The sequence below is a fragment of the Paroedura picta genome, chromosome 1 (assembly GCF_049243985.1).
Source record: "Paroedura picta isolate Pp20150507F chromosome 1, Ppicta_v3.0, whole genome shotgun sequence".
NCBI lineage: Eukaryota > Metazoa > Chordata > Lepidosauria > Squamata > Gekkonidae > Paroedura > Paroedura picta.
Genome location: NC_135369.1, coordinates 4,775,197 through 4,800,302, shown reverse-complemented (window position 1 = coordinate 4,800,302; position 25,106 = coordinate 4,775,197). Strand labels below are relative to the sequence as shown.

At 46.4% G+C, this 25,106-nt stretch overlaps 1 protein-coding gene across 1 annotated transcript in view; it reads left to right on the top strand.

Annotated features, from left to right (window-relative positions):
- LOC143829962 (methanethiol oxidase-like) overlaps positions 1–20,675 on the top strand; it is a 34,752-nt gene extending 14,077 nt beyond the window's left edge. The window contains exons 4-12 of the mRNA XM_077321658.1: positions 4,246–4,431; positions 6,096–6,216; positions 7,309–7,491; positions 9,855–10,033; positions 12,243–12,321; positions 13,411–13,532; positions 17,497–17,589; positions 19,720–19,838; positions 19,931–20,675. Coding sequence (XP_077177773.1) covers positions 4,246–4,431; positions 6,096–6,216; positions 7,309–7,491; positions 9,855–10,033; positions 12,243–12,321; positions 13,411–13,532; positions 17,497–17,589; positions 19,720–19,838; positions 19,931–20,093 — 1,245 coding nt within the window. The 3' untranslated portion in view covers positions 20,094–20,675. The remainder of the gene's footprint in view (positions 1–4,245; positions 4,432–6,095; positions 6,217–7,308; positions 7,492–9,854; positions 10,034–12,242; positions 12,322–13,410; positions 13,533–17,496; positions 17,590–19,719; positions 19,839–19,930) is intronic.
- Positions 20,676–25,106: the final 4,431 nt, after the last annotated feature.

Below are 25,106 nucleotides of genomic sequence, written 5' to 3'. Positions count from 1 at the left end.
TTTAAATACTAGAGGATGGTTATCAGATCCTCTCTCAGTCATCTTCTTTCCAGCTAAACAGACCAAACTCCCTCAAACTTTCCTCCTACGTCTTGGTCTCCAAACTCCTCCCCATCTTTGTTGCCCTCCTGTGGACACACCTGAGCTTCTCTACATCTTTCTTCAGTTGCGGTGCCCAAAACTGAACACAGTCCTCCAAGTGAGGCCGAACCAGAGCGGAGTGAAGTGCTAACATCAACTTGCGTGATCTGATCCTTCATCAAAGCCATGAAAGCCAACTCCAGATGTGGGCTCTGGAGGTGGTTCTGGAAAGTGCTACCAGGACACAGCCAACTTATGGCAAACCTGGAGGTTATCAAGGCAAGAAACATTCAGAGGCGGTCTTTATTTATGCACAACCCTAGACCATTTGTTGGACAGAGGATAGAAGAAGAACCATTCTGTCCATGCAAGTAAAGTCTATCAGTGGCTGCTAGCCATGGTGACTAAAGGGAACCTGCATGCTCAGGTGCAGTCACCCTTTGAATCCCAGTGTCAGGAGGCAATAGCAGAGAGAAAGTCTCAACCTCTATGGACTGTTGTTGGACCTCTGAGGAACTGGCTGGCCATTCTGAGAGTCAGAATGCTGGACTAGATGGACTGGATGAACGCATTGGACTCTATATCCTGTTGTTGGCTGTCCAGAGGAACTGGTATAAGACAGGATGATGGACTAGATGGACCACTAGTCTGATCAAGCAGGGCTTTTATGCTCTTCTCAGGGGAAGGCCTTGGCCTGTATGCCCTGTTGTTGGCCCTCCAGAAGAACTGTGTGCAACAGGATGCCGGACTAGATTGACTGATCCAGCAGGGCTCTTCTGGTTTTCTCATATTCATTGCCCCGTTACACTATTCCAGATGCAGGCAGATTGTCCTTATGCCAGCCATGGACTGTCCCAGATAAGAACATATCCATAGGGCTTTGAGGGGATCTGAGATTCCCATAAGAGCTCAAAGCCTCTCATGAGATTCATTCCCCCCCCCCCCCCCCCGCTGGCTTCAAGCCCTTGTATCATCTCCTGAGGCCAGCCTTTTGATTCTGACACTTGAAAACTTTCTTAAAAGGTGTCTGGTTTCCCCAAAACCACCCCTCCCAGGACAAGTTAGGCAAGAGCATGATCCAAAGGCCTCAAGCTGACAGCAGTTGGTCTAATGAAGTTGCACATGAGGAGCCAGGGGGTTGGGTGTTACGAGATAAAAACATAAAGGATGCTGTATCTCAGAGTTCAAACAGCATCGGCCCTGGTTAGAATTGGAAAGGGAGATACCAAGGAAGTCTAGGGTTGTGATGTGGAGGCAGGCTATGGCAAGCCACCTCTGGTGGTCTCTTCCCTTGAGAACCCTACAGGGTCACCATAAGTTGGCTGCGACTTGACGACATACACCAAAAAACTCAGTCATTTCTACATTATCTTCAAGGACAGCTCCACACACATGGTGTATTGTAGTCATTTGTTCCGCACATTACCAGTATAGCTGGGTCAGTAGAAAAAGCGAATTAAAAAGCCAACTTTTCAGAATGTATCTATGATTTGAGGCTGATTTACACTCCTTGTTTTGCCCATGAGCAGTATTCAGGGGAGGGAATGAACAGTCATTTCTAAGAAGGAAACAAACGGAGGTGATTCTCATGCTTCTTGTGAGGCGGGAGCAGTTAATCAGGTTAAGAAAATCTTCCCTTATGGGCTGAGACCTCTTATGAATGGATGTTGTCCTTTCACCAGCTTTTCTTTTTCACTTGGTATTTTCCCTAGCTTTCACCATGAAGAGAACCAGTTTGGTGTAGTGGTTAGGAGTGCGGACTTCTAATACGGCAAGCCGGGTTCGATTCTGCCCTCCCCCACATGCAGCCAGCTGGGTGACCTTGGGCTCGCCACGGCACTGATAAAACTGTTCTGACCAAGCAGTGATATCAGGGCTCTGTCAGCCTCCCCTCCCTCACAGGGTGTCTGTTGTGGGGAGAGGAATGGGAAGGCGAATGGAAGCCCCTTTGAGCCTCCTTCGGGGAGAGAAAAGCGGCATCTAAGAACCAACTCTTCGTCTTCTGAATGTTGATTGGGTTTTCATTTTCATTGCACACTGATTACTCAGTTAGCTTTCTGATTGCTGTTTCCTCATGTTTTCTGAGAGTGGTTTTGTGGTGTTTTTTTCCCTTGCTTTGGTTTCAAGTCAAAGATAATTCAACTGTGTACCCTCAGATTTCCCTCTCCAATATTTCCCCAACCCCTGGAGGCTACTCCTCCACCACTCACATTTCTCCTATTCTGCACTTTCCTCCATCTTCCTGCCTTTTAAATCAGTGTACATGTTCCACTATAGCTTATTTTCCCCACAAACCATGAATATTTTAATGGAAGAATGGAGAGAGGGAGGAGGCAAAGACCAGCACTGAGTCACTGGATCAAGCCCAGCACTGAGCTGAAAAAAAATTCACCATGAAACTATCAAAACATGTTTTGAGTCTGACCATCGCAGCTGTGAAGTTCCATGTTGTTTATTTCTAAGGCTGATTCTCCCCCATCAACTCCCTTCATCTTCTTTTCTCATATTGTTTTGCCTTAACAGTTTTTTTTTTACAAGCAGCACGAGTCTAGTGATGATATTAGACTATTGCTAGTCTTGGTTCGCTGGGGAAAAGTAACGGGAAAAAATGCTTGTCTGGCAGCTCTCTGAGAAGTCCCTTAGCAAGCTCTGAAAGTAGAGGAGAGAGGAGGGGAGGAGAGAAAGGGCAGCAATGAAAGAGGGGGATGGTTGAGGGTGGTCACCATTTTCCATTTTTCACAGTGGGCAACAATAGAGAATCCAAGAGCACAAAAAGAGGGAGCTGTACAGCTTCTCTAGTAAGTTTGATCAGTTTTAGTAGGTTTTTGTTTAGCTTTACCTGGGTTCCTTTCATTCAAGGAACTGAACCACAAGGATTTAAATGGAAGGGGTGTTCTTGGTGCTGCTACAAAGCTACAATAGCACAATTGTGTAAATTAAAAAAAACACACCGTTGGGCTCCGCACCCCGCACGTCACAAACGATGTTCCCACACTAAGAAAAACTGCATGTTTTGGTTGAAGCCGCAGAATAAATTCACCAGAGAAAAAGGAATGCTACGTGATCGGAGGCCCAGATTTCCAAATCGAGTTTAATGATGACTGCTCAAAAAATCTGCAGTAAGCTATGTTGGCATAACAGGTCTCTACCTGCATGCTCATAATCTCCCAGTGGCAACTTTCACGTTAATTTTGTGACATTGTTAATATGATTTTGGGCCGTGTTCCTTCCAAGAAAGCTGAACTCCCTAAAGGTGCAGATAGTACTGCTGACACGGCAGTCTGAGCATGGGACATACCCATGAACAATCCAGAACTTGTCTAGAATCATCCAGACTCAGGATGTCAGATTTGGAGTTAGGTAAGAAAAAGAAAAACAGCATGACTCTGCCCAGGGCTAGGTATGGGATAAGTAGACCACAGCTATTTTTGCATGTAACCCATTATCTTATTAGCGTCTTTTTGCTAGGCTTATGGGACGTAGAACATTCTTTGCATGTGGAAGATCCCTGATTCAGTCACTTCCAATTAAAAGGCTACACGACCTCAGAAAGATCCTGTTGAAGTGCAAACTGTGAAGCCTTAATTTGCCTCCGTGCTATTCCAGGAAGGAAGAGAGGGCGTAACCCTTCAAACTCTCTTTGGGCCTATTTTTCAAAACATCTTCTGTGCTTCGTTAGCAATTGTTAGCCCTTTCAAAACTCATGTTCCTCCCCCCAAACCTGCTAGGAAGAAAGCAAGATGTCCCGTTTTGAATAGCCAACCAGGGCAGAAGGCGGAAAACCCCTCTCCCTTCCTTGGCACAACCAGAGACAAGTTTGCACTTTATGTACAGAACCAGTTGGGTGAACTTCATCCTGTCTGTTCAGGTCCTCAGATAATAGATGCTAGGAAAGACTTTGTTCTTCTCCAGACCCCTGAGAGGTCTTGAGTTGGGTTGTGCACGGCGTTGTCCAAATCGGCCGTTCCAGGCTGATGCAGCCTGTGCTGCACAGCCAATGAAATGTCCAGTGTCCAGTCAAAAACCTTGCTGGGCAAAATCCTTACCTAGCTATGCTCCCTTTCTACAAAGGGTGGATACCAGGAAAGGTGCTGGTGGGAGCCATAGTGCTTATGGACACCTCAGTGGGGATGCCTGGATTGACTTTCCATCCTTCCTCCACAGGTGATCCATCGCCTCCCTATGCCGTACGTCAATGATGAACTCCACCACACTGGGTGGAACGCCTGCAGCAGCTGTTTCGGGGATACCACCAAGAAGCGGAACAGACTGGTCCTTCCTTGTTTGGGCTCCTCTCGCATTTACGTGGTGGACACAGGGACTGACCCGAGAGCCCCCAGGCTCTACGCGGTATGCCTTAATTGGTGAAGAGCAAACTAGCTCTGGGATGAGTTGGGCAAGGGAGTTCGGGAGGGGTTTATGGGATGCTGTGGAAATTTCTGCATCGAGCTGTTGGAAGCTGTAAGGGATGGCATCCAGAGCCAGTTCAGTGTAGTGGTTAGAGCATTATTCTGGGATCTGGGAGACCCAGGTTTGAACCCCTGCTCATGAATTGGGCAGCCCCAAATTAGACTTGAAAAGATGAAATCCGATTTTCTGGGGATTCCTTTGGTGAAGGGCAAGGGGGGGGGTGGGCAAAGTGAGGAGATTGTGCCTGAAGAAGCCAATTTTAGTTCGGAATTGGAAGAAAAAGTTGACCCTTTAAAAAATGAAAATCTCAACAATATCTCTAGTGCAGAAACAATCAGAGAGGCAAAAAAATTTTCAGGTTACCTGAATCTTTCCATACCAAAATACCTGTACCGAATCTGGTATTTGGATGATTCGCAAAATGCCAAATTGGGTTCCAGATGATTCAACCTGACCCGAAACTGACCAATTCTTTTGGAACATCGCTCTTCAGACTGCTACTGAACTCCACCATATGCAGTCCAAAATATAATCATTTTCAGCCGTCACCTAAAGATTGATAGTGAGGGGTCTAGGTGCACATCCCATAACTCTGGGGCTGCCCCACAAATGGCTTGTGTGCTTACCAGGGGATCTTATTTGAGTGGCAGGACAGCTGGGAGGGCCTCTCCTTGTGTTTTGCGTTTCTGGGGAGGAACATATGTGAGAAGATGTTCCTTCAACTATCTGATCCCGAACCATTGAGGGTTTAAAGGGCAAAACCAACACCTTGAACTGAGCTCAGGGATCGAGCAGTAATTGTAATTTTGGAGACACATGCAGACAGGAATTGGCCCCAGCCAACATTCTAGCTGCCACATTCTGTACTAGCTCCAGCCTCTGAACACTCTTCCAGGGTAGCCCCAAGCAGAGCCACTTGCAGTAGTCCAGACACCAAAACCTTCTACTCGGGAAGAACTTGGCTGTTCTTTAAGCTGCTCCTGGTCTCAAATATCGTTGCTCTGAAAGAAGTAGGTAAGCGTGGAAATGTGGGAACAAGAGAAGTAGTGACGGAGGAAGAGATCCTGTCTCTTTCGGTTGACCAGAGGTCTTTGGCCATAGTTTTATCCCTTCCTGAACCAAGATAAAGTGGTGAGAGACAAGACAGAAAAATGGGAGGATCTGTATTTTCAGCTTAGCCTCCACAGAAGTGGGTGGGGAGCACATAACCACAGGTTACCATGTACCTCTGGGTTTGACATTCCACTTCTCCAGCTGTGGCACCAAAATGTCTCATGGCAGCCCTGAAGTTCTTTTCATGATTTCACTGGATTTTAAGCTAACAAAAGTTTTGGGGTGTGAGCTTTTGAGAGTCAGAGACTCTGATGGATGCTGATAGACCTGAGGGGAGTTGTGGCTCTCAAAAGGTTATCACCTGAAAATCTTGTTGGTATCTGAGGTGCTTCTGGACTCAGATCTAGGCCTTCTGTGCAGATCAACATGGCTTCCCTCCTGAAATTATCTTCATGATTTTCCAACTCCTAGATGGTGAGCAAATCCCACCACCATGCCTCACCCAGCTAAATGTAATTTCATTGCAAATGTTCTTTCCTTTGCACCCACAGGTGATTGAGCCAACTGAAGTTTTCCGGAAGTGTGACCTGGCTTTGCTACATACCCCTCACTGCCTGGGCAGTGGGGAAGTCATGATCAGTTCCATAGGGGACCCTCGTGGCAATGGAAAAGGTATTTCACAAAATGGATTCCCATGAGGAATCCTGGCTGAGGGTGATCTCGAACAGGGTCCCCAATATGGGTGAGATGGTGCTGCCTGTTACCTCCAAGGGCTTGATGACATAAGTGGGGCCAGTAGGGCTTCTGAATGGGGCCGTGCAGAGTGTCCTTGCGCCAACGACAATGTTTACTTTGGGATTTTATTTTGAGATTTTCATACCGCGAGATGACTTGTGAATAGTCATCTCGGGGCAGTTGACAGTCGATATATTAAATATCTCTGATCTGTCACAACAATCCTTAAAGATAAACCATTAAAAGAACAATGATTAAAAATGTAGGTTAAATACCACTTTCAGCAAGTACCAGAAGTTAGAATCATAGAGTTGGAAGGGGCCATAGAGGCCATCTAGTCCAACTCCCTGCTCAACACAGGATCAGCCCTAAGCATCCTAAAGCATCCAAGAAAAGTGTGTCTCCAACCTTTGCTTGAAGACGGCCAGTGATATCGTTGTACTGGTAGTTTAAACCCATTGCTGCATGTCCTTTCCTCTGCAGCCAATGGGAACAGCATCCTGCCCTCCTCCAAGTGACAACCTTTCAAATACTTAAAGAGGGCTATCATGTCCCCTCTCAACCTCCTTTTCTCCAGGCTGAACATTCCCAAGTCCCTCAACCTATCTTCATAGGGCTTGGTCCCTTGTTCTATTGAATAGGTTCTATTGAAAACCATGAGCCCTGTGGTGTGAGAGAAGAAACGGGGTGGAGGGGATGGGAGGGGAAAGGGAATCCTGGATAGTTGTTCAGTTAGTTTTTCTTTTGACCTTTGCCATATGCTTGGTGGAACAGCTTCATCTTCCACCAAGAGCTTCATGGAAGAGCCAGTTTGGTGTAGTGGTTAGGAGAGCGGACTTCTAACCACCTCCCGAGGAAGTCTGTTCCACTGAGAAACTGCTTTGTCAGGAATTTCTTCCTGATGTTTAGATGGACCATTGGTTATGGTCCATGCCTCCGGGGCAATACAGAACAACTCTGCTCCATCCTCTATATGGCAGCCTTTTAAATAGTTGAAGATGGTCATCTTGGATCTTGTCCTTCTGCCAGGTGGTTTTGTCATTCTGGATGCGGAGACCTTTGAAGTGAAGGGGACCTGGGAGAGACCCACTCAAGCAGCCCCCATGGGGTACGACTTCTGGTACCAGCCCAGGCACAATGTCATGATAAGCACTGAATGGGGGGTGCCGAAATTCATCGTTGATGGGTTCAACCCAGCTGACTTGGGGAAAGGTAAGGCCTTGTTACATGAGAATGCATATATGTGTGGGTGTATGCGTATGCGTGTATGTGTGTGTGTATGTATGTATGTATGTATGTATGTATGTATGTATGTATGTATGTATGTATGTATGTATGTATGTATGTATGTATGTATGTATGTATGTATGTATACAATTTATTTATTTATTATTAAATTTCTATACCACCCTCCTATACGGCTCAGACCAGTTCACATACAACATTGCAGGGGTTAATACATGGAACAGTCTGAACATAGAACACAGTCACAAAATAACACATCAGCAACAATCCAACAGTGTACCTAAATCAACAGAACTCCAATGGCTTTGGTCAGCAATAACAACAAGTACAACTTAGACAAATCTCTAAGTAGATCAGGCTCCTTCAAGTCATGGAGGACCTGTATGAGGGGGACCTGTAGATGTTGTTGGGCAGGTTGGACTCAAGCAAATGCCTGGTGGAGGAGCTCCCTTCTGCAGGACCTGTGGAATTGTGGAAGTTCCTCTCTCTGTCTCTCTCTCTCTCTGTCTCTCTGTCTCTCTGTCTCTCTTCACACACACACACAGATACGTAAGACACATTAAGCTGGAAGGGAACTCAATGGTCATCTAGTCCAGGGGTAGTCAACCTGTGGTCCTCCAGATGTCCATGGACTACAATTCCCATGAGCCCCCACCAGTGGTTGCTGGCAGGGGCTCATGGGAATTGTAGTCCATGGACATCTGGAGGACCACAGGTTGACTCCCCCTGATCTAGTCTTTGAACCCATTGCTCCTAGTCCTTTTCTTTAAAGCTGCAGTAAGCCAGTTGGCCCCCTCTTCAACATGTCTACCTTTTATGTAGCTAAACTCAGCCACAATATCCAGTAGTCTCCTGAACCACTTGACACATGGCAAAACTATACAAGTTTCCCTGGTTCTGTGTGAGTGGATAGCTGTTGACAAAAATGACACATATGTGTAGGTTTCTGGGACAAAATTCTGTGGCAAAGCAGGATACTAGCTGGGCGCATGTCAATGTTGAGATTGGGCATTTTCTCCTAGTTTTGGGATAAAACTGCTTTTCTGTACAGGGAGGGTTTGACTGGTAACAGGGTCAGCTATGGTTTGGATTTGGTTGGGAGACCACCACAGCAGTGTCATTACACAGAAATAGGCAAAGGCAAACCACCTCTGTGTTGGCAGAGTCTAAATATACACTTTTCTGAGCTCAATCTGCTTAAAAACTAAACTAAACCAGTTTATTAAATAATAGAACAACTGTAATAGGAAAGAGTAGAGAGATATAGAATCCTGTTTGTCTAATCTCGTTGGGAGAGAGGAAGGGAAACAATTGAAGAATTGGGAAAACATTAAAAAGTCAATTAAGAGAGAGGAAGGGAATAATTTGAAATAGGGGGAGGTCTTGCCAAGATGGCTCAATTGACATTAAGAGTCAATGGAAAACCCGAAGAAGTTTTTCAAGAACAATGGGGTCCTTATCTGAACTATTTAAGAAGATAATTTTCAGGCAGGAAGATGAAATATAATGGGATAGAAGAGTATTTTTTATAATATAAAATGTTTTGAGGGTATTCTATATAATTTCTTACAAATGAGTATATTTTATACCTATTCTATTTCTATCTTTGTGGAAAATAAGAAAAATCATTAAAAAAAATAAAATCAGCATTTTTGTCAAATTACTATCTAGCCTCTGCTTACAAATTTCCAAAGGAGGAGAACCCACCACCTCCCGAGGAAGCCTGTTCCACTGAGGAACCGCTCTGACTGTCAGGAACTTCTTCCAGATATTTAGATGGAATTTAGAATCATAGAGTTGGAAGGGACCTCCTGGGTCATCTAGTCCAACCCCCTGCACTATGCAGGACACTCTCAACCCTATCGCTCATCCACTGTCACCTGCTACCCCCTTGAGCTTTCACAGAATCAGCCTCTCCGTCAGATGGCTCTCCAGCCTCTGCTTAAAAATCTACAAAGATGGAGAACCCACCACCTCCCGAGGAAGTCTGTTCCACTGAGGAACCTCTCTGACTGTCAGGAACTTCTTCCGGAGGTTCAGTCACTATGACTTAGCTCTAGATGGTGCTGGGTCTAGATTGTCTCATGGCTGTTACTGAAATGAGGTCTTGTCCATTTAGCTTGAATGCTGGGCACACAGTCTTTTTCAGTACTGCATTTGGTTATCTGTAAGCCTTAATCAGATACACGTAGGGCCAGGAAAATTCTGGACCATGGTGTCTGCACAATGACTTGAGTTGTTTCTCAGTGACAAGAAATCTGTTACTTCAGGTGGATTTACAGTTGGTCATGAGTTGTCTGGCTTTGGTTTTCTTCTCTGCCCCCCTTTAGGGCGCTACGGCCGTCGCCTGAATGTCTGGGACTGGACCACCCACTGCCTTGTCGAGTCGATCGATTTAGGGGAGGATTCTGTCCCCTTTGAAATCCGGTTCCTGCACAACCCCAATGCTGCACATGGAATGGTTGTCTGTCCAATGAAGGGATCTGTCTTTCACTTCTACAAAGCACAGGTGAATGTTGGCAGCTGTTTTTGCCCAGCAACAAAACTGGCCAACTGAAGCAGAGAGTGGGGTGGTGGATAGTCCCAGTTACCCAAATGTTTCTGCTCTGAGGATTTCACTGCTGATCTTTACATGGACTTTAGCTTGTAAAAAATAGGCTTGTGCACCAGGGCCCTGATCTGGACCGATTCGGCTTTAGCACCCATTAAAGTCAATGATGCCTTTGAGTTTAATGGGAATTCTGGCATTCCTGTCTTTCTTGGGGTCTGGGGAAGCGGGGGTTTCAGTTACAGCCTCCAAACTTTCAGTGTACCCTCGGGAGGCTCTTCCTTGTCCCCCTTCCAAATTTCACAACGATTGGCCCACGGGGTCCATTTCCAGGGGATCTGAAAGAGGGTCCCACCATCTATCCATTCTATGCAGTAGAGAGTCCGTCCCATTGGATAGAAAGGAGCGGGTGGGGGCACCCTTTTTCGAAACCCCTCAAATTGAAACCCATGGTCCAATCATTGTGAAATTTGGAGGGGAGTCAGGGAAGAGCCCCCTGGAGCTACCCGGAAAGTTTGGAGGTTGTAACTGAAACCCCCGCCTCCCCGGCCCTGGAAAAGGCAGGAATGCTGGAATTCCCATTAAAGTCAATAGCATGATTGACTTTAATGAGCACTGAATCCGAATTGATCCAGATCAAGCCACTGGTGCACAAGCCTAATTATAAATCTTATAGAGCATGGATCTCTGTGGGCACCATGGTGTCTGCCAGCCCCTTTCCTGGCACCCTGTGAGTGTTTGAGAACGTGTTTTGGCAGCAGCTACCAGCACAGCACAAATATATTCACTGTGTGATGGAAGTTAAACCACAGTAGCCATTACTACTACTACTACTACTACTACTACTACTACTACTACTACATTTGTTACCCCCACTCCCAGGCAGGCTCATGGCGGGTTATAGAATGTCCAGTTAAAAACCCTATTAAAACCCCACTAAAATGGACCAAAGTAACAATACAATAAAACCAGCAGACCTTTTGTGGATGCACCCAGCATGCTGTGTCAGAATTCCGAAGGAGCCCCTTGCAGAAAGCAGGGGACTCCTGCAACCTTGGAACCCAGCAAGAAGTTGAGGGTATGAAATTGAGAGAGTCCCTTTAAAGGGAGTTTTGACTCTCAAAAACTAATCCCCTGAAAATATTGTTGGTCACTGAGATGCTACTGGTCTCAAATCTAGCTGTTCTACCATAGACCAACACAGCCTCCCTATGAAACTAACTGAAATGTTTTGTAGATTTGTTTCCCTGCTGCTTTCCACACTCCATATTCTGGAGTCAAAGGAAGCTGGGTAAAATGCAGTCCTTCTGTCCCTCTGCTAAAACATACCCTAACTGATGTTAAATATAGAGTAGGTACCCTGCATAAGGAGTCCCAAGTTCCTAGGGCTTGTTTCTCAACTCACCTAGCAGCCACATGGTCCAAGATGGCTTTTCACCTCCTCTCCAAACCAGAGCAACTGCCTAATTTGATGGTCAACAGGTGGAAGACACTACTTCCTGTGGTCAGCAGCAGATATACCTTCCACCTGGATTCCCTTCCCAGCTGGATTTCCCTAAATAAGTCCCAGCTCCCCCCCCTCCCAGGAAACTCCTTTGTGTCTGAGGGGTTTCTGGGAAGAAGAAGCCCCCCTCTCTCTCCAGATACCTATTTCGTGCCTGGGCACATTCATATTTAAAGGGAGGTGAGCAAGTGATTAACGTCACCCATCCTCTCTCTCTAGAACTCAGAGGGGGAAAAAATGGGGTCTTTTTTGAAATAGTGAGGGAAGGGGGGCCTTTCACCACCCAGGGTATGAGTTTTTGCGACCCACTTCTCCCTTCCTCAGATATAGCTGGAAGGTAAATTGATCGGTCTTTATATCACATTCTTGCTCCATCTGAAAAAAGTGTGCAGTGACTCACAAAATCAACTCTGCCACAAATTTTGTTAGTCTGGACTCTTCCTCTTTTCTACTGCAAGTAGGGTCTTATTGATGTAATTTCTGTACTGCTTAATGTGCCGTGTGCATCTTTATGCTTCATTTCTTTCTGGCGGTTCCTGACTTCTAAAATCCCCAATGCATTGGTCATTGATGGTCCCAGTTGCCAACTCACTCTGCATAACCCGCCTTGCGGCCCTGTACGAAAGGCTAAATAGTATAAATCAGTGATTGATATTCCTTCTGCAGAATGGATGCTGGACAGCAGAGAAGGTGATCCAGATTCCGAGCAAGAAAGTGTCAGGATGGTTATTACCCGAAATGCCAGGTTGGTCAAAAGGACGGGAATTAGAACTGTTCTGGATACTTCATCCCTGCTCACTGCAAACTGCAGTTGGTTTTAGCAAATCATTTTGTTAGCTTAGCGGAGGAGACGGACAACAGCGCCCCCTACTGGAAGAATCTAGACTGGCTGCCATCATTCATGGCTTGGTCTTTTTGCTGTGCAAACCATGATGGAGTGTTTAGTTGCATCTACAACAGCTCCGTTTTGCTCTCCTTTGGTTTGGGCTTCAACATCAACTCAAGTGATGTTTTCTGGACCCTCCAAGTGCGGATCTCCCAATTTGCTCAAATCTTTCCCTCCCTGGGTATGCTCCTTCTGGCCAGAACATTATGTCTTCTGAACCTCCAGCCCACAATGGCACCATTCCCCTTGTGGGCAGCCATTTTCCCTGCTGCATCCCCAGTAGGCTTCTGACTGGCTTCTGAAGGTAACTGATACGTTTCATATTGCTGTAGCATTAATATGCTACAGCGTTATAGCAGCTAGCATTTTTTTTAAAGAATGCAATGCTGCAGGGGCAAGGGGGAGAAATGGTAGCCACAAGGGAAAGGATGTAAGAAGCCTGTCATTTGGAGGCTCCATTGCCATGGTCAATCTGTCTTCATTCTAGGGTTGCCAACCTCCAGGTTGGGTTTGGAGATCTTCAATTACAACCGAGGTCCAGACAACAGAGATTTGGTGGGAATGGCTGCTGGGGAGGAGGGCTGGACTCTATTGCATTATACCTCACTACCTAAACCAAGGTTTCCCCAAGCTGCATCCCCAAGTCCCCAGGAGTTTCTTAACCTGTAGTTGGCAGCCCTAGTCTTTCACTGTGGCAGTGTGTCCAGAAGTCAGAATTGATGCAGCTCTTTCTTGGTTTTTTAAATTCATTTATTCCTGTAAAAAAAAGATTCAAGCATTTAAATATTTGACCTTTAATTTTCAAAAAGGTCAGTTTCCTCCGCTCCTGCCCACTAACTCACTACAAAACCCATTGTGAGGTGGGGGTTTCCATACCTGCTCTTGAAAAACTTCTAGCTATTAGAGTAAAGGAGGAGATATAAATATTCTCACCTTGTTCTCCTCCAGCCTTGAACACCTACATTCTCATTTCCTTGGATGATCGGTTCATGTACATGAGCAATTTCATACATGGTGACATCCGTCAGTTTGACATTAGTAACCCTCACTGCCCCAGGATGGTCGGCCAGGTAAGCATCTTCATTCAAGGGACTTTCTCGCTCTGGGGGAGGTGGCAGCCAGGCATGTGCGGTTGCAGACAATAAGTAAAGACCGGCTCCCCCCCCCCTGGGCTAGTGCTAGTACCTGGGGTCTTGCCAGAAAGGGCCCTCCACCCATAGTAGGTAGGGCTATTGGATTATAGAATCATAGAATCATAGAGTTGGAAGTGGCCATACAGGCCATCTAGTCCAACCCCCTGCTCAGAATCAGAATCATAGAATCATAGAGTTGGAAGGGGCCATACAGGCCATCTAGTCCAACCCCCTGCTCAGAATCAGAATCATAGAGTTGGAAGGGGCCATACAGGCCATCTAGTCCAACCCCCTGCTCAGAATCAGAATCATAGAATCATAGAGTTGGAAGGGGCCATACAGGCCATCTAGTCCAACCCCCTGCTCAGAATCAGAATCATAGAATCATAGAGTTGGAAGGGGCCATACAGGCCATCTAGTCCAACCCCCTGCTCAGAATCAGAATCATAGAATCCTAGAGTTGGAAGGGGCCATACAAGCCATCTAGTCCAACCTCCTGCTCAACGCAGGATCAGCCCTAAGCATCCTAAAGCATTGCTTTAGGGATTGTGTTGCTGTAGGGATTGTGTTGTTTTATCGCCTTGTTCACTGTGTTGTAATTTTGAACATCCTTTTAATGGAGTTTTATCAGGTTTTATTGATGACTTTGTAACCTGCCACGAGCCATCTTGGGAGTGGTGGGAAATGAATCAAATTAACAACAACAACAACAACAACAACAACAACAACAACAACAACAACAACAACAGAATCACATAATCACAGAGTTGGAAGAGGCCATACAGGCCATTTAGTCCAACCCCCTGCTCTATGCAGGACTTCTGCCTGAGAACATGGAGAGCTGCCATCAGTCTGAGTAGACAGTCTGATGGACGGAAGAACTGATTATTTGGCAATTTCTTGTTCTGGTGAGGGGCTGTGGCCTGATGGAAGAGTCTCTGGTTGGCATGCAGAAGGTCTTAGGATCAATCCTGGCCATCTCCAAAAGACCAATCCGTAGATGAGGTGAATGTTAGAGATGGGAAAACCTGTCTGTTCTTTCAGCGTAATATCCCAGGACGTACAAGATGCAAGATATGCCGCCTTCTACCTTTACTGTAGCAAAGTCTACAGTTTCTTCAAAGTGCATGATTAATATGGGTACAGCACAGGTATTTATAACGGAGAAAGCTGAAGCTGAGTTTAATAATTATTTACATATAGATTTCGTCAAGTTAACCTTGTAGCGATAAAAGCAATCGCTACAGGAGACAGGCAGAGAAGGAGAACAGTTCTACTGTACAAACGGAGAAGGGAGGGGCTGACTCCGGAGCACAGCCTTAAGGTCCCCCTCCCTCCTGGAGTCATAGATGCTCAAAGCAGGCCCCGACAGTGGAAAACCTGAGGTCTCGGAAAGCCTTTCCCAGTCTTAATAGACAAGGCTGAAAAGGTCTCATTCAGTAGAAGGTGGATTTCTGTGTCCATATTCTGCTTTCTACTGAGTCAGGCGTTCGATCTATCAATCACTGTCTATTGTAAGTATCGTCTGCTCAGACTGGCAGCGGCTCTCCAGACCTTTCCTGTCACCAGCGATTTGGTCCTTTGTTAACTGGAGATGCCAGAGACGGGACTATCTGCATGCCGAGCCGAGCCGAAGTGCGCATCCCTACCCAGAACTGTTCCAATTGAGGTCTAAACAATGCAGAATAGGGTGGTATTGTAACTTCCCTTGCTCTAGAAGAAGAAGAGTTGGTTCTTATATGCCACTTTTCCCTACCGAAGGAGGCTCAAAGCGGCTTCCAGTCGCCTTCCCTTTCCTCTCCCCATAAGAGACACCCTGTGAGGGAGGTGAGGCTGAGAGAGCCCTGAGATTACTGAAGAAGAAGAAGAGTTGGTTCTTATATGCCGCTTTTCCCTACCCGAAGGAGGCTCAAAGTGGCTTACAGTCGCCTTCCCTTTCCTCTCCCCATAAGAGACACCCTGTGAGGGAGGTGAGGCTGGGAGAGCCCTGAGATTACTGAAGAAGAAGAAGAGTTGGTTCTTAGATGCCGCTTTTCTCTACCCGAAGGAGGCTCAAAGCGGCTTCCAATCGTCTTCCCTTTCCTCTCCCCACAACAGACACCCTGTGAGGGAGGGGAGGCTGAGAGAGCCCTGAGATTACTGCAGAAGAAGAAGAGTTGGTTCTTATATGCCGCTTTTCTCTACCCGAAGGAGGCTCAAAGCGGCTTCCAATCGTCTTCCCTTTCCTCTCCCCACAACAGACACCCTGTGAGGGAGGGGAGGCTGAGAGAGCCCTGAGATTACTGAAGAAGAAGAAGAAGAATTGGTTCTTATATGCCGCTTTTCCCTACCCGAAGGAGGCTCAAAGCGGCTTACAGTCGCCTTCCCTTTCCTCTCCCCACAACAGACACCCTGTGGGGTGGGTGAGGCTGAGAGCCCTGATATCCCTGCTCGGTCAGAACAGTTTTATCAGTGCTGTGGGGAGCCCAAGGTCACCCAGCTGGCTGCATGTGGGGGAGTGCAGAATCGAACCCGGCATGCCAGATTAGAAGTCCACACTCCTAACCATTACACCAAACTGGCTCTCTAGATTCTGTGCTCCTAGCAATGCCGCCTAATCTCACATTAGCCAGGTCAATTAACATTTGAATGAAGCTTGAGCAAATGGGCTAACCCCTCCATTCCAGAGAACAGAAACAAAACGGGCAGTTCTGCAATATCCATGCAGAAAGGTACGTCTTCACAGGCAGCATACAAGGTTCTTCTGTGAGCAGGCAGGCTCTTTGGTCTGGGGAAAAGACCACTGTTGGTGGAATGTATCGTCATCTTTTCAGCATTCTCATTCTAGTTATTTATATTTTATTTATTGTTGGATTTATAACCCACCCCTATCGGACCTGCCATCTTGGGGCAATTTACAACATTTAATGATACATTAAAACAGTTAAAAAACAGTTAAAACTGTCTCCCTTGTTGGGCTTGTTAATAGGGACAGGAGAGATGCCTGGATTGCAGTGGGGGAGGCCCTTAATGTTGATTTACACATTTGTCCGAGCTGGCTTTGGCCATTAGCCTGGCAGAAGAGCTCCATCTTACAGGTTCTACAGAACTGTGCTAGTTCTGTTAGGGCTCTGATATTATTGGGCAACTCATTCCACCAGGCTGGGGCCAGAGCCAAAATTTTTATTGCTTGCATATCTCTATTGCTTTAGGGATTTCCTCCCCTTTTCCACACGTGTTTTGCTTCCTGTAGTGCTCAGTTCGATATTACCTCACAGTATGTCTGGTATATTTCCTTGCAGTTTTCAGGTGCATGGAAATATGTCAGACATAAAGGTAGAGGTAAAGGTATCCCCTGTGCAAGCACCGGGTCATGTCTGACCCTTGGGGTGATGCCCTCTAGCGTTTTCATGGCAGACTCAATACGGGGTGGTTTGCCAGTGCCTTCCCCAGTCATTACCGTTTACCCCCCAGCAAGCTGGGTACTCATTTTACCAACCTCGGAATGGAAGGCTGAGTCGACTCTGAGCCGGCTGCTGGGATTGAACTCCCAGCCTCATGGGCAGACAGCTTCAGACAGCATTTCGGCTGCCTTACCGCCCTGCTCCACAAGAGGCTCTTATGTCAGACATACAGAGATGTAATATTTGAATCAACCACTAGAGGGAGCAAAGCACACATGGAAAAGAAAAAAAATCTTGATGCAATAGGGGAAACAAGTGATGGAAATTAGAACCATGGACGATTTCAGACCTTTTAGCCCCTGCTTTCCTTTTGGACCAAACTGACAAAATATTATTAATATTCTATTCTGCATCAGGTTAATATGGCATTTTACAGACAGCCCCACTGACCCATTGGCTCTTGTGTATGACCAATTGTCTCTCTTTTGGGGCGGTGGTGGGATCTTTTGTGTACACAGATCTTTGTGGGGGGCAGCATCCCAAAAGGAGGGGGGGTCAAAGTCCTTGAAGATCAAGAGCTGAACTGCCAACCTGATCCTTTCGTCATCCAAGTAAGTAAATCATAAATGGAGAGGAAGAGGGTGAGCAGGGTGAGAAGGTTACCAACACTGACTTGGAAAATTCCTCACTGTGATAGAATGCCATAGAGTCCACCCTCCAAAGGAGCCATTTTCTGCAAGGGAACCGATCTCTGAGAACATGCCAAGCACAACTGGGAGGTTGGTATTGCATGGGCAGTACTCTCCCCCATTGTCGTTCTTAAGTGGCTGAGTCTCAGCTACTTCAAATGAAGAAGAGGATGGGCTACATGTCCTTGAACACTATTTATTTGTTCATTGAATACATTTATTAGCCACCCCTCTTCCTTTCAAGGCATCTTACCGTGGAACTTTCCCCTCCCAGCAAAACCATAAAATACACCAGAACCATATGTCAAAACCGAGAATTTAAAACTCCTAGTAGGCAGAAGAACTGAAATGAATCAAATGACATCGTTTGGTTATGGTTCCCTCTCACCTTTCCTGTTGCGTTAGGGGGAAGGGGGGACAAGTTATACTGTCATGTTTTATTTCTTATGTTTTTTTTTTGTATTTTATGTCCTGTATTTAATGTTTTTAATGGGTTTTAATGGGTTTTTAGTGTTGATGGACTCTATTGTAACCTGCCATGAGCCAGTTCCCAGGACTGGCAGGAAATAAAAATCCAAATAATAATAATGATTAAAAATTTCTTCACCTGCCCCCTAAAGACAACCCTTGGAAGGTTGTTCCATAAGAGTGGAGCTGCCACCAGGAGTGGATCTGCCACCACGTAGCACATTTTGTTCCCAGGACAGTCAGTCAGTTCTTGGACAGGAACTCCTGCCTCAGAAGTCCCTAGCACCTCCTCCTTGATTCCTCCTCCCAAAGTAAAAATTGATTTATGGAGACCACATAGGGTTTTGAAGGGAGGAGATGTTCAGAGGTGGTTTCTCATTGCCTGCCTTTGTGCCACGACCGTGGTTTTTCTTGCATGCGTTCCACCCAAGTGGAAGCCTAACTGGCCCTGTTACCTTCTTAGATCTAATGAGATCATGCTTGATGGGACTCTCGAGGTCAAGGCTACTCCTAGATAGGCTGGTTACTACTCAAAACTGGCTTAGGCTCCATAGTTTCCACACTGTTTTCCTGAGGATTTTATTAAGTGTGGTATTTTCAGAACATTCATGTTTTGCTTTCTTTTTCTCGCAAAAGAAAAATTAAGTCGCTTTCCATGGCTTTGAACATAGGCTTGACTCAAGTCAAGTCTTTATTATTATGGTACTAGACCAGTAGTCAAATGACAAAATACATAAAAACGTCTGGCATTAACAAGGGACATAAAAGAATCATTGATAACTAGAATATTATAAAATTTAAAAACATGCCAGCTATAAAAATCATTCTGATTTTAAAACTCACAAGCATTATCTGAAGCAATTGAGACTATCTCTACCTAAGTTGCTCCAAATCCACCCAGCTCTTTCTTGTTTTGATAGCTCTCCAAGCAAATCTGGCCACAACAGAAGTTATTTCTGTGCTTTTGCCTGACAACATGTCTGTGATCGCCTCTGAGTTGGGCTTATTTTGTAGGGAAAGTATAAGTTCTCCCCTGAATTGATCGTAGAGCCTACATTGGAGTAATACATGTTCAGATGTCTCAATGCTCCCATCCTGGCAGATGCATAAACGATCACAGATGGGTATTTTTTTGAATAAGCCTTCCCTAAAAGCGGATGGGAACAAGTTATATCGTAAGAGAGTAAATGATCTCCTATGTTCTGGGAAAACAAGATTAGCTAAATAAGGTAATGGCCTCAAATAATTAAGTGGAGGCATTGGAACAAGTGGATTTTTTACTCGATTGAAATCCTGTTGGCGAGGGATATCTAGGAGTCTTTGTTTTATCGTTTCCTTTGCTCGGTTGAAACCCAGAGACAGTATTAACTGTTTGTATAGACCATATCAGCAAAGTATTTTTTCCCAAGAGTGGATATCCACAGCACAACCAATGATTCCTGAGGAGCTTCCACAAATCAGTTGCCAAAGATGGCTGCACCACTGGACCTGCCAACACCAGCAGTTCCTGGGAGCCAAAGATATCTTTACGACGTTTGCTATTTGTCTCTTTTCAACCTGTCTCCTGTTCCCTCTGTCTTTTAGGGAAGACGAATCTGGGGGGGACCCCAGATGCTTCAGCTCAGCTTGGACGGCAAGAGACTTTATGTCACCACCAGTCTGTACACTCCTTGGGACAAGCAGTTTTACCCTGAGCTGGTCAGGTAAGAAGCCTTCTCCTGTATTCCCGCGCCCAGCCCTCTGCCCAATATGTTCCTTGCTTGTTCACCTGGACTCTGTTTCCTTCCTTCTTCAGGGAAGGTTCCGTCATGCTGCAGATCGACGTGAACACGGAACATGGAGGCCTGTGCGTGAACGAAAACTTCCTGGTGGATTTCGGGAACGAACCCTTTGGGCCTGCCCGGACTCACGAGATGCGCTACCCTGGGGGAGACTGCACCTCAGATATTTGGGTCTAGCTGTGGAACATGTGGGGCTTTTCCGAGACTCGCTTTGGGGGGGGGGGGCTGTGGAGAAGGCATGTGCACAGTGCCTTGGGGTTCTTCTCTGCTCATCAGTTTGTTTTTTAAAAACCTACATTTGTGCTGAATCATGGCATGGAAGCATTTTAGGGTTGCCAGCTGTGGGCTGGTAAATTCCTGGAGATTTGGGCATGGAGCCCAGGGAGAGTGGAGATTGGGAAGGGGAGGAAGCTCAGAGGGGGTGTGATGAAGCTCTAGGACTTCCATTTAGCCTAGACTCACTGGTAAACCATAGAGTCCATCCAGCAAAGTTACTGTTTCCTCCAGGGGAACTGATCTCTGTAGTGTGGAGGTAGCTTAGCATACAGGGAGATTTCCAGGCACTACCTGGATGGTGGTAGCCCTAAGCACTGGGTTTTTCAAAGGACTCAGTTGCTGCTGAAATCCTGAGAGGGGAAATAATTCAGTTTATGCCCCTCTTAAGGTCTGCTGGTTTTATGTACACTGCACTTAATGCAATTCAAATGCGGCTTCCTTGAAATGAAAAATATGATTTTGTCACAGTTCTGACGCAAGAAAACCAGATTCATAAAAAAAATTTCTTCTATATTTCTTGGATCTCTTTGTCTTTCTGAATCCTCAAAGTGGTTCAATCGGCTTGCTGAACTGCTCAGGGGAAGCCGATCCCCCTGCTGAACTGTCCTGTGAAATTTCTCCCGCTGATATTTTAAAGGCTGCCATGTAGAGGATGGGGCAGAATTGTTCTCTCTTGCCCCAGAGGGACGGACCAGAACAAATGGGATGAAATTAGTGCAAAAGAAATTCAGTCTTAAAATCCGGAAGAAGTTCCTGACTGTTACAGTGGTTTCTCAGAGGAACAGGCTTCCTCGGGATGTGGTGGGTTCTCCATCTTTGGTGATTTTTAAACTGTGAAGATGGTCCTATCTTTGATCCTGGCATCTCCAGTCTAGGAGACCAGGTAGTACTTGAGGCAAATGACCTCTGCAGGAGACCCAGGAGAGCCCCTACCATTCTGAGTTGATGATTCTGACTAGGGTTGTGTCCTCTGGCAGGCGTCGGCTGATTCGGCAATCACTGAAGCCCAAAGTGGACAGTACCGTGGCACAAAAGGGAGGGCCACTGGTGGCATGCCAGCCGGCGCCCACAAGCAGGTGCAGAACTCTGCTGCTCCCTTCCCCTCCGTGCTGTGGCACTGGCCACTTTGAGCTTCAGTGACCTCCGAAGCGGACAAGGTGTGCTGGAGTGCACAATCCTAATTCTGACCTTGATGGAGCCATGGTCTGATTCCGTAGAACATTCAATAGAACGACATGGAGGATCACTAGATACAAGACAAATATCTCCTGCAGTCGGTCAGGAGAGAGGTGAGTAGCGGGGTACCTCAGGGTTCAGTGCTCGGCCCGGTACTTTTTAACATATTTATTAATGATCTAGATGAGGGGGTGGAGGGACTACTCATCAAGTTTGCAGATGACACCAAATTGGGAGGACTGGCAAATACTCCGGAAGATAGAGACAGAGTTCAACGAGATCTGAACACAATGGAAAAATGGGCAAATGAGAACAAGATGCAATTTAATAAAGATAAGTGTAAAGTTCTGCATCTGGGTCAGAAAAATGAAAAGCATGCCTACTGGATGGGGGATACGCTTCTAGGTAACACTGTGTGTGAACGAGACCTTGGGGTACTTGTGGATTGTAAACTAAACATGAGCAGGCAGTGTGATGCAGCGGTAAAAAAGGCAAATGCCATTTTGGGCTGTATCAACAGAGCCATCACATCAAAATCACAAGATGTCATAGTCCCATTGTATACGGCACTGGTCAGACCACACCTGGAGTACTGTGTGCAGTTCTGGAGGCCTCACTTCAAGAAGGACATCGATAAAATTGAAAGGGTACAGAGGAGAGCGACGAAGATGATCTGGGGCCAAGGGACCAAGCCCTATGAAGATAGGTTGAGGGACTTGGGAATGTTCAGCCTGGAGAAAAGGAGGTTGAGAGGGGACATGATAGCCCTCTTTAAGTATTTGAAAGGTTGTCACTTGGAGGAGGGCAGGATGCTGTTTCTGCTGGCTGCAGAGGAAAGGACACGCAGTAATGGGTTTAAACTTCAAGTACAACGATATAGGCTAGATATCAGGAAAAAGTTTTTCTCAGTCAGAGTAGTTCAGCAGTGGAATAGGCTGCCTAAGGAGGTGGTGAGCTCCCCCTCACTGGCAGTCTTCAAGCAAAGGTTGGATACACACTTTTCTTGGATGCTTTAGGATGCTTAGGGCTAATCCTGCGTTGAGCAGGGGGTTGGACTAGATGGCCTGTATGGCCCCTTCCAACTCAATGATTCTATGATTCTAGCTAAGAGGTGAGACACAAGCCACTGTGAGCCAGGTGAGAGCTCATGTCCTGACATTTGGTTAATGCTGCTGAAGAAAGTTATGAAACAGGTGTGGTGTTCCAGAATCCTGTTCAGCTTGTATTATAGAGCAGTGGTCCCCAACCTTTTTATCACCGGGGACCACTCAACACTTGACAATTTTACTGAGGCCCGGTGGGGGGGGGGTAGTTTACTCATCTACTCTCAACCACTGCCCTAACGCTCTCTGATCGCTATGGTGATGTTTAAACATCCCTTCAGAATAAGATACAGACACGCCACAACAATGAACGTAAGGAACATTTTATTTTCATGGAAATTTTAACTCATGACAATGACAAATCAATGGGAACCCTGAGCTTGTTTCTCTGCAACGAGATACTCCCATCTGGGAGTAATGGAAGACAATGATACCCGAAGTGTGCTGTAAAGGGCCAGGGGGGGGAGGCGTCCTTTGGGGCCCACCTCCAATTAGTCGACAGACCACATGTGGTCCACGGCCCACAGGTTGGGGATCGATATTATAGAGAACTTTTCCTTTAGCTTCCAAAGATGGGATGAGAAAAAGGATTCATAATTTTTGACTTACATATTATTGTATTATTGCGTATATTTTTGTACACACAAGCTGGAAGGAGGCTTCATGCGTGTGTGTCGCCATTTGCACACAGCCCCCCAACAGGAAATTCTCCACCTGGGATTCCTCCTGGGGATCCATTCCACAGAAGTGGAGATGATACCAAGGGCCATTCCGCACAACTGAAATGTAGCAGAAGTCTTACCTTTGGCAAACGCTACTAATTCAACGTTCCGCATGACGTCGTACACAATCTGCAACACGCCTGCAACACTCCCGCAAAAATCGCTTTGTTGTAGCACTCTTCGGGAAATCGGGAAAAGTGGATTCCCCCTGAGAAAATCGCTACACTTCTGCACACAAGCTGCAACACATCAGCGAAAGGCATGTGCGTTCTCAATGTAGTGGTAGAAAGAATGTCCCTCTCCCACTCTCGCCCCCGAACTTCCGGAGAAGCAATCGCCATTTTTTCCCCCTTAGACCAGGGAAAGCTACGAACAAGCGAGGCTCCTCCTGATGAAGTCCGTCCACAGAAGTGCTTAAGAGTAAAACAAAGCTCCCTACTGCAAGTGTCTTTAAAGTTCCCAAGCACAACACAGCCCCCTGTTCGACACTGCCCGTCATTTTGGCCACAAATCGCGCCCAATGGGGGGGGGATTTTATTTTTACTTGAAGAGCGTGTAAACGATTAAGCGCCAGCTCCTACGCCAGCAAAAAAGGTCTTTCTGAGACAATGAATGAATACATATTAGTTGCTATGAATGATCACATATTCATTGCTACTGGTGTTTTCGGATTTTTAAAAAACAGTTCTTAAAGGGAAAGGGGCTTTTCGGGAACACGAACACAACAGTTCATTGGCTGTTCTGTTTGATTGATGGCCAGGGGCGGGAAGAAGCGTGGAAAAATATTGCTTTGTTGCGATTCCAGCGAGACCGGAAACATGTGGGGAATGAATACAACGTTACTGGGACTTCAATATTCCACTAGTATTAAAGGTATGCGGAATGACAAAATTCCACTATTAAATATAGCGCTTCTGCATACTGCAAACATTCAGCAAAATTGGTCCTTGTGTGGAAAGCCCCCAAATATACTGCTTCCCCTCACTGGCAACTTAATTAAACTTTTGAAAAAGAGGGAACTGTGGGCAAAGATAACCAGGCACCTAGGAATTAGGGCCCGGAGGGTACAAGTTCCATGCCTCCCCTAAGAAGGGCAGAGGGCTGGACTAGATGACCCAGGAGGTCCCTTCCAAATCTATTATTCTATGATTCTAAATTCTGTCTGAACTTCCGGATGTATTTCCTGACAGAGCGGTTTCTCAGGGGAACAGGCTTCCTCGGGAGGTGGTGTGTTCTCCATCTCCTTCAGTTACACTGGGCCATGACCGCATATGGCCTTGAAGGTAATTACCAGAACCTTTAGTCTGATCCAGAATTCAACTGGCAACCATTGCAGTTGATGGAGAATGGCCCGGATGTGGGACCTCCATGGTGTTGCTATGAGGATCCTGGCTGCTGCATTTTGAACCAGCTGTAGTTTCCGGGTCAAGGCTAAGGGCAGGCCTGCGTAGAGCGAGTTACAAAAGTCCAGTCTAGAGGTGACCATTGCATGGATCACTGTGGCTAGGTAGGGCGCTAGTAGCTTGGCTTGGCGGAGATGGTAGAATGCCAGCCGTGCTACCTTTGTGATCTGGGCTTCCATTGTGAGGGAGGCGTCCAGAATCACGCCTAGGTTACTGGTGGAGCAAGCCGTAGAGAGCTGCACACCATCCAGGGCAGGCAGATGCGCTTCCTCGCATGGGCCCTTCCTACCCAGCCACAGGACCTCCGTCTTTGAAGGATTGAGCTTCAGATGACTCTGCTTGAGCCATCTCGTCACTGCTTCCAGGCAGCTGGCTGTCGGGGACCCGCTTGCTAACTGAAAAAACAGGGTGCCCCTTTGAAGAAAACGTCACGCCAGGCCTGGTGAACGATACAACAGGAACAAGCTTTATTTCAGCAACGTGGAGTCCGCTGGTATGGAGTAAGAGCTT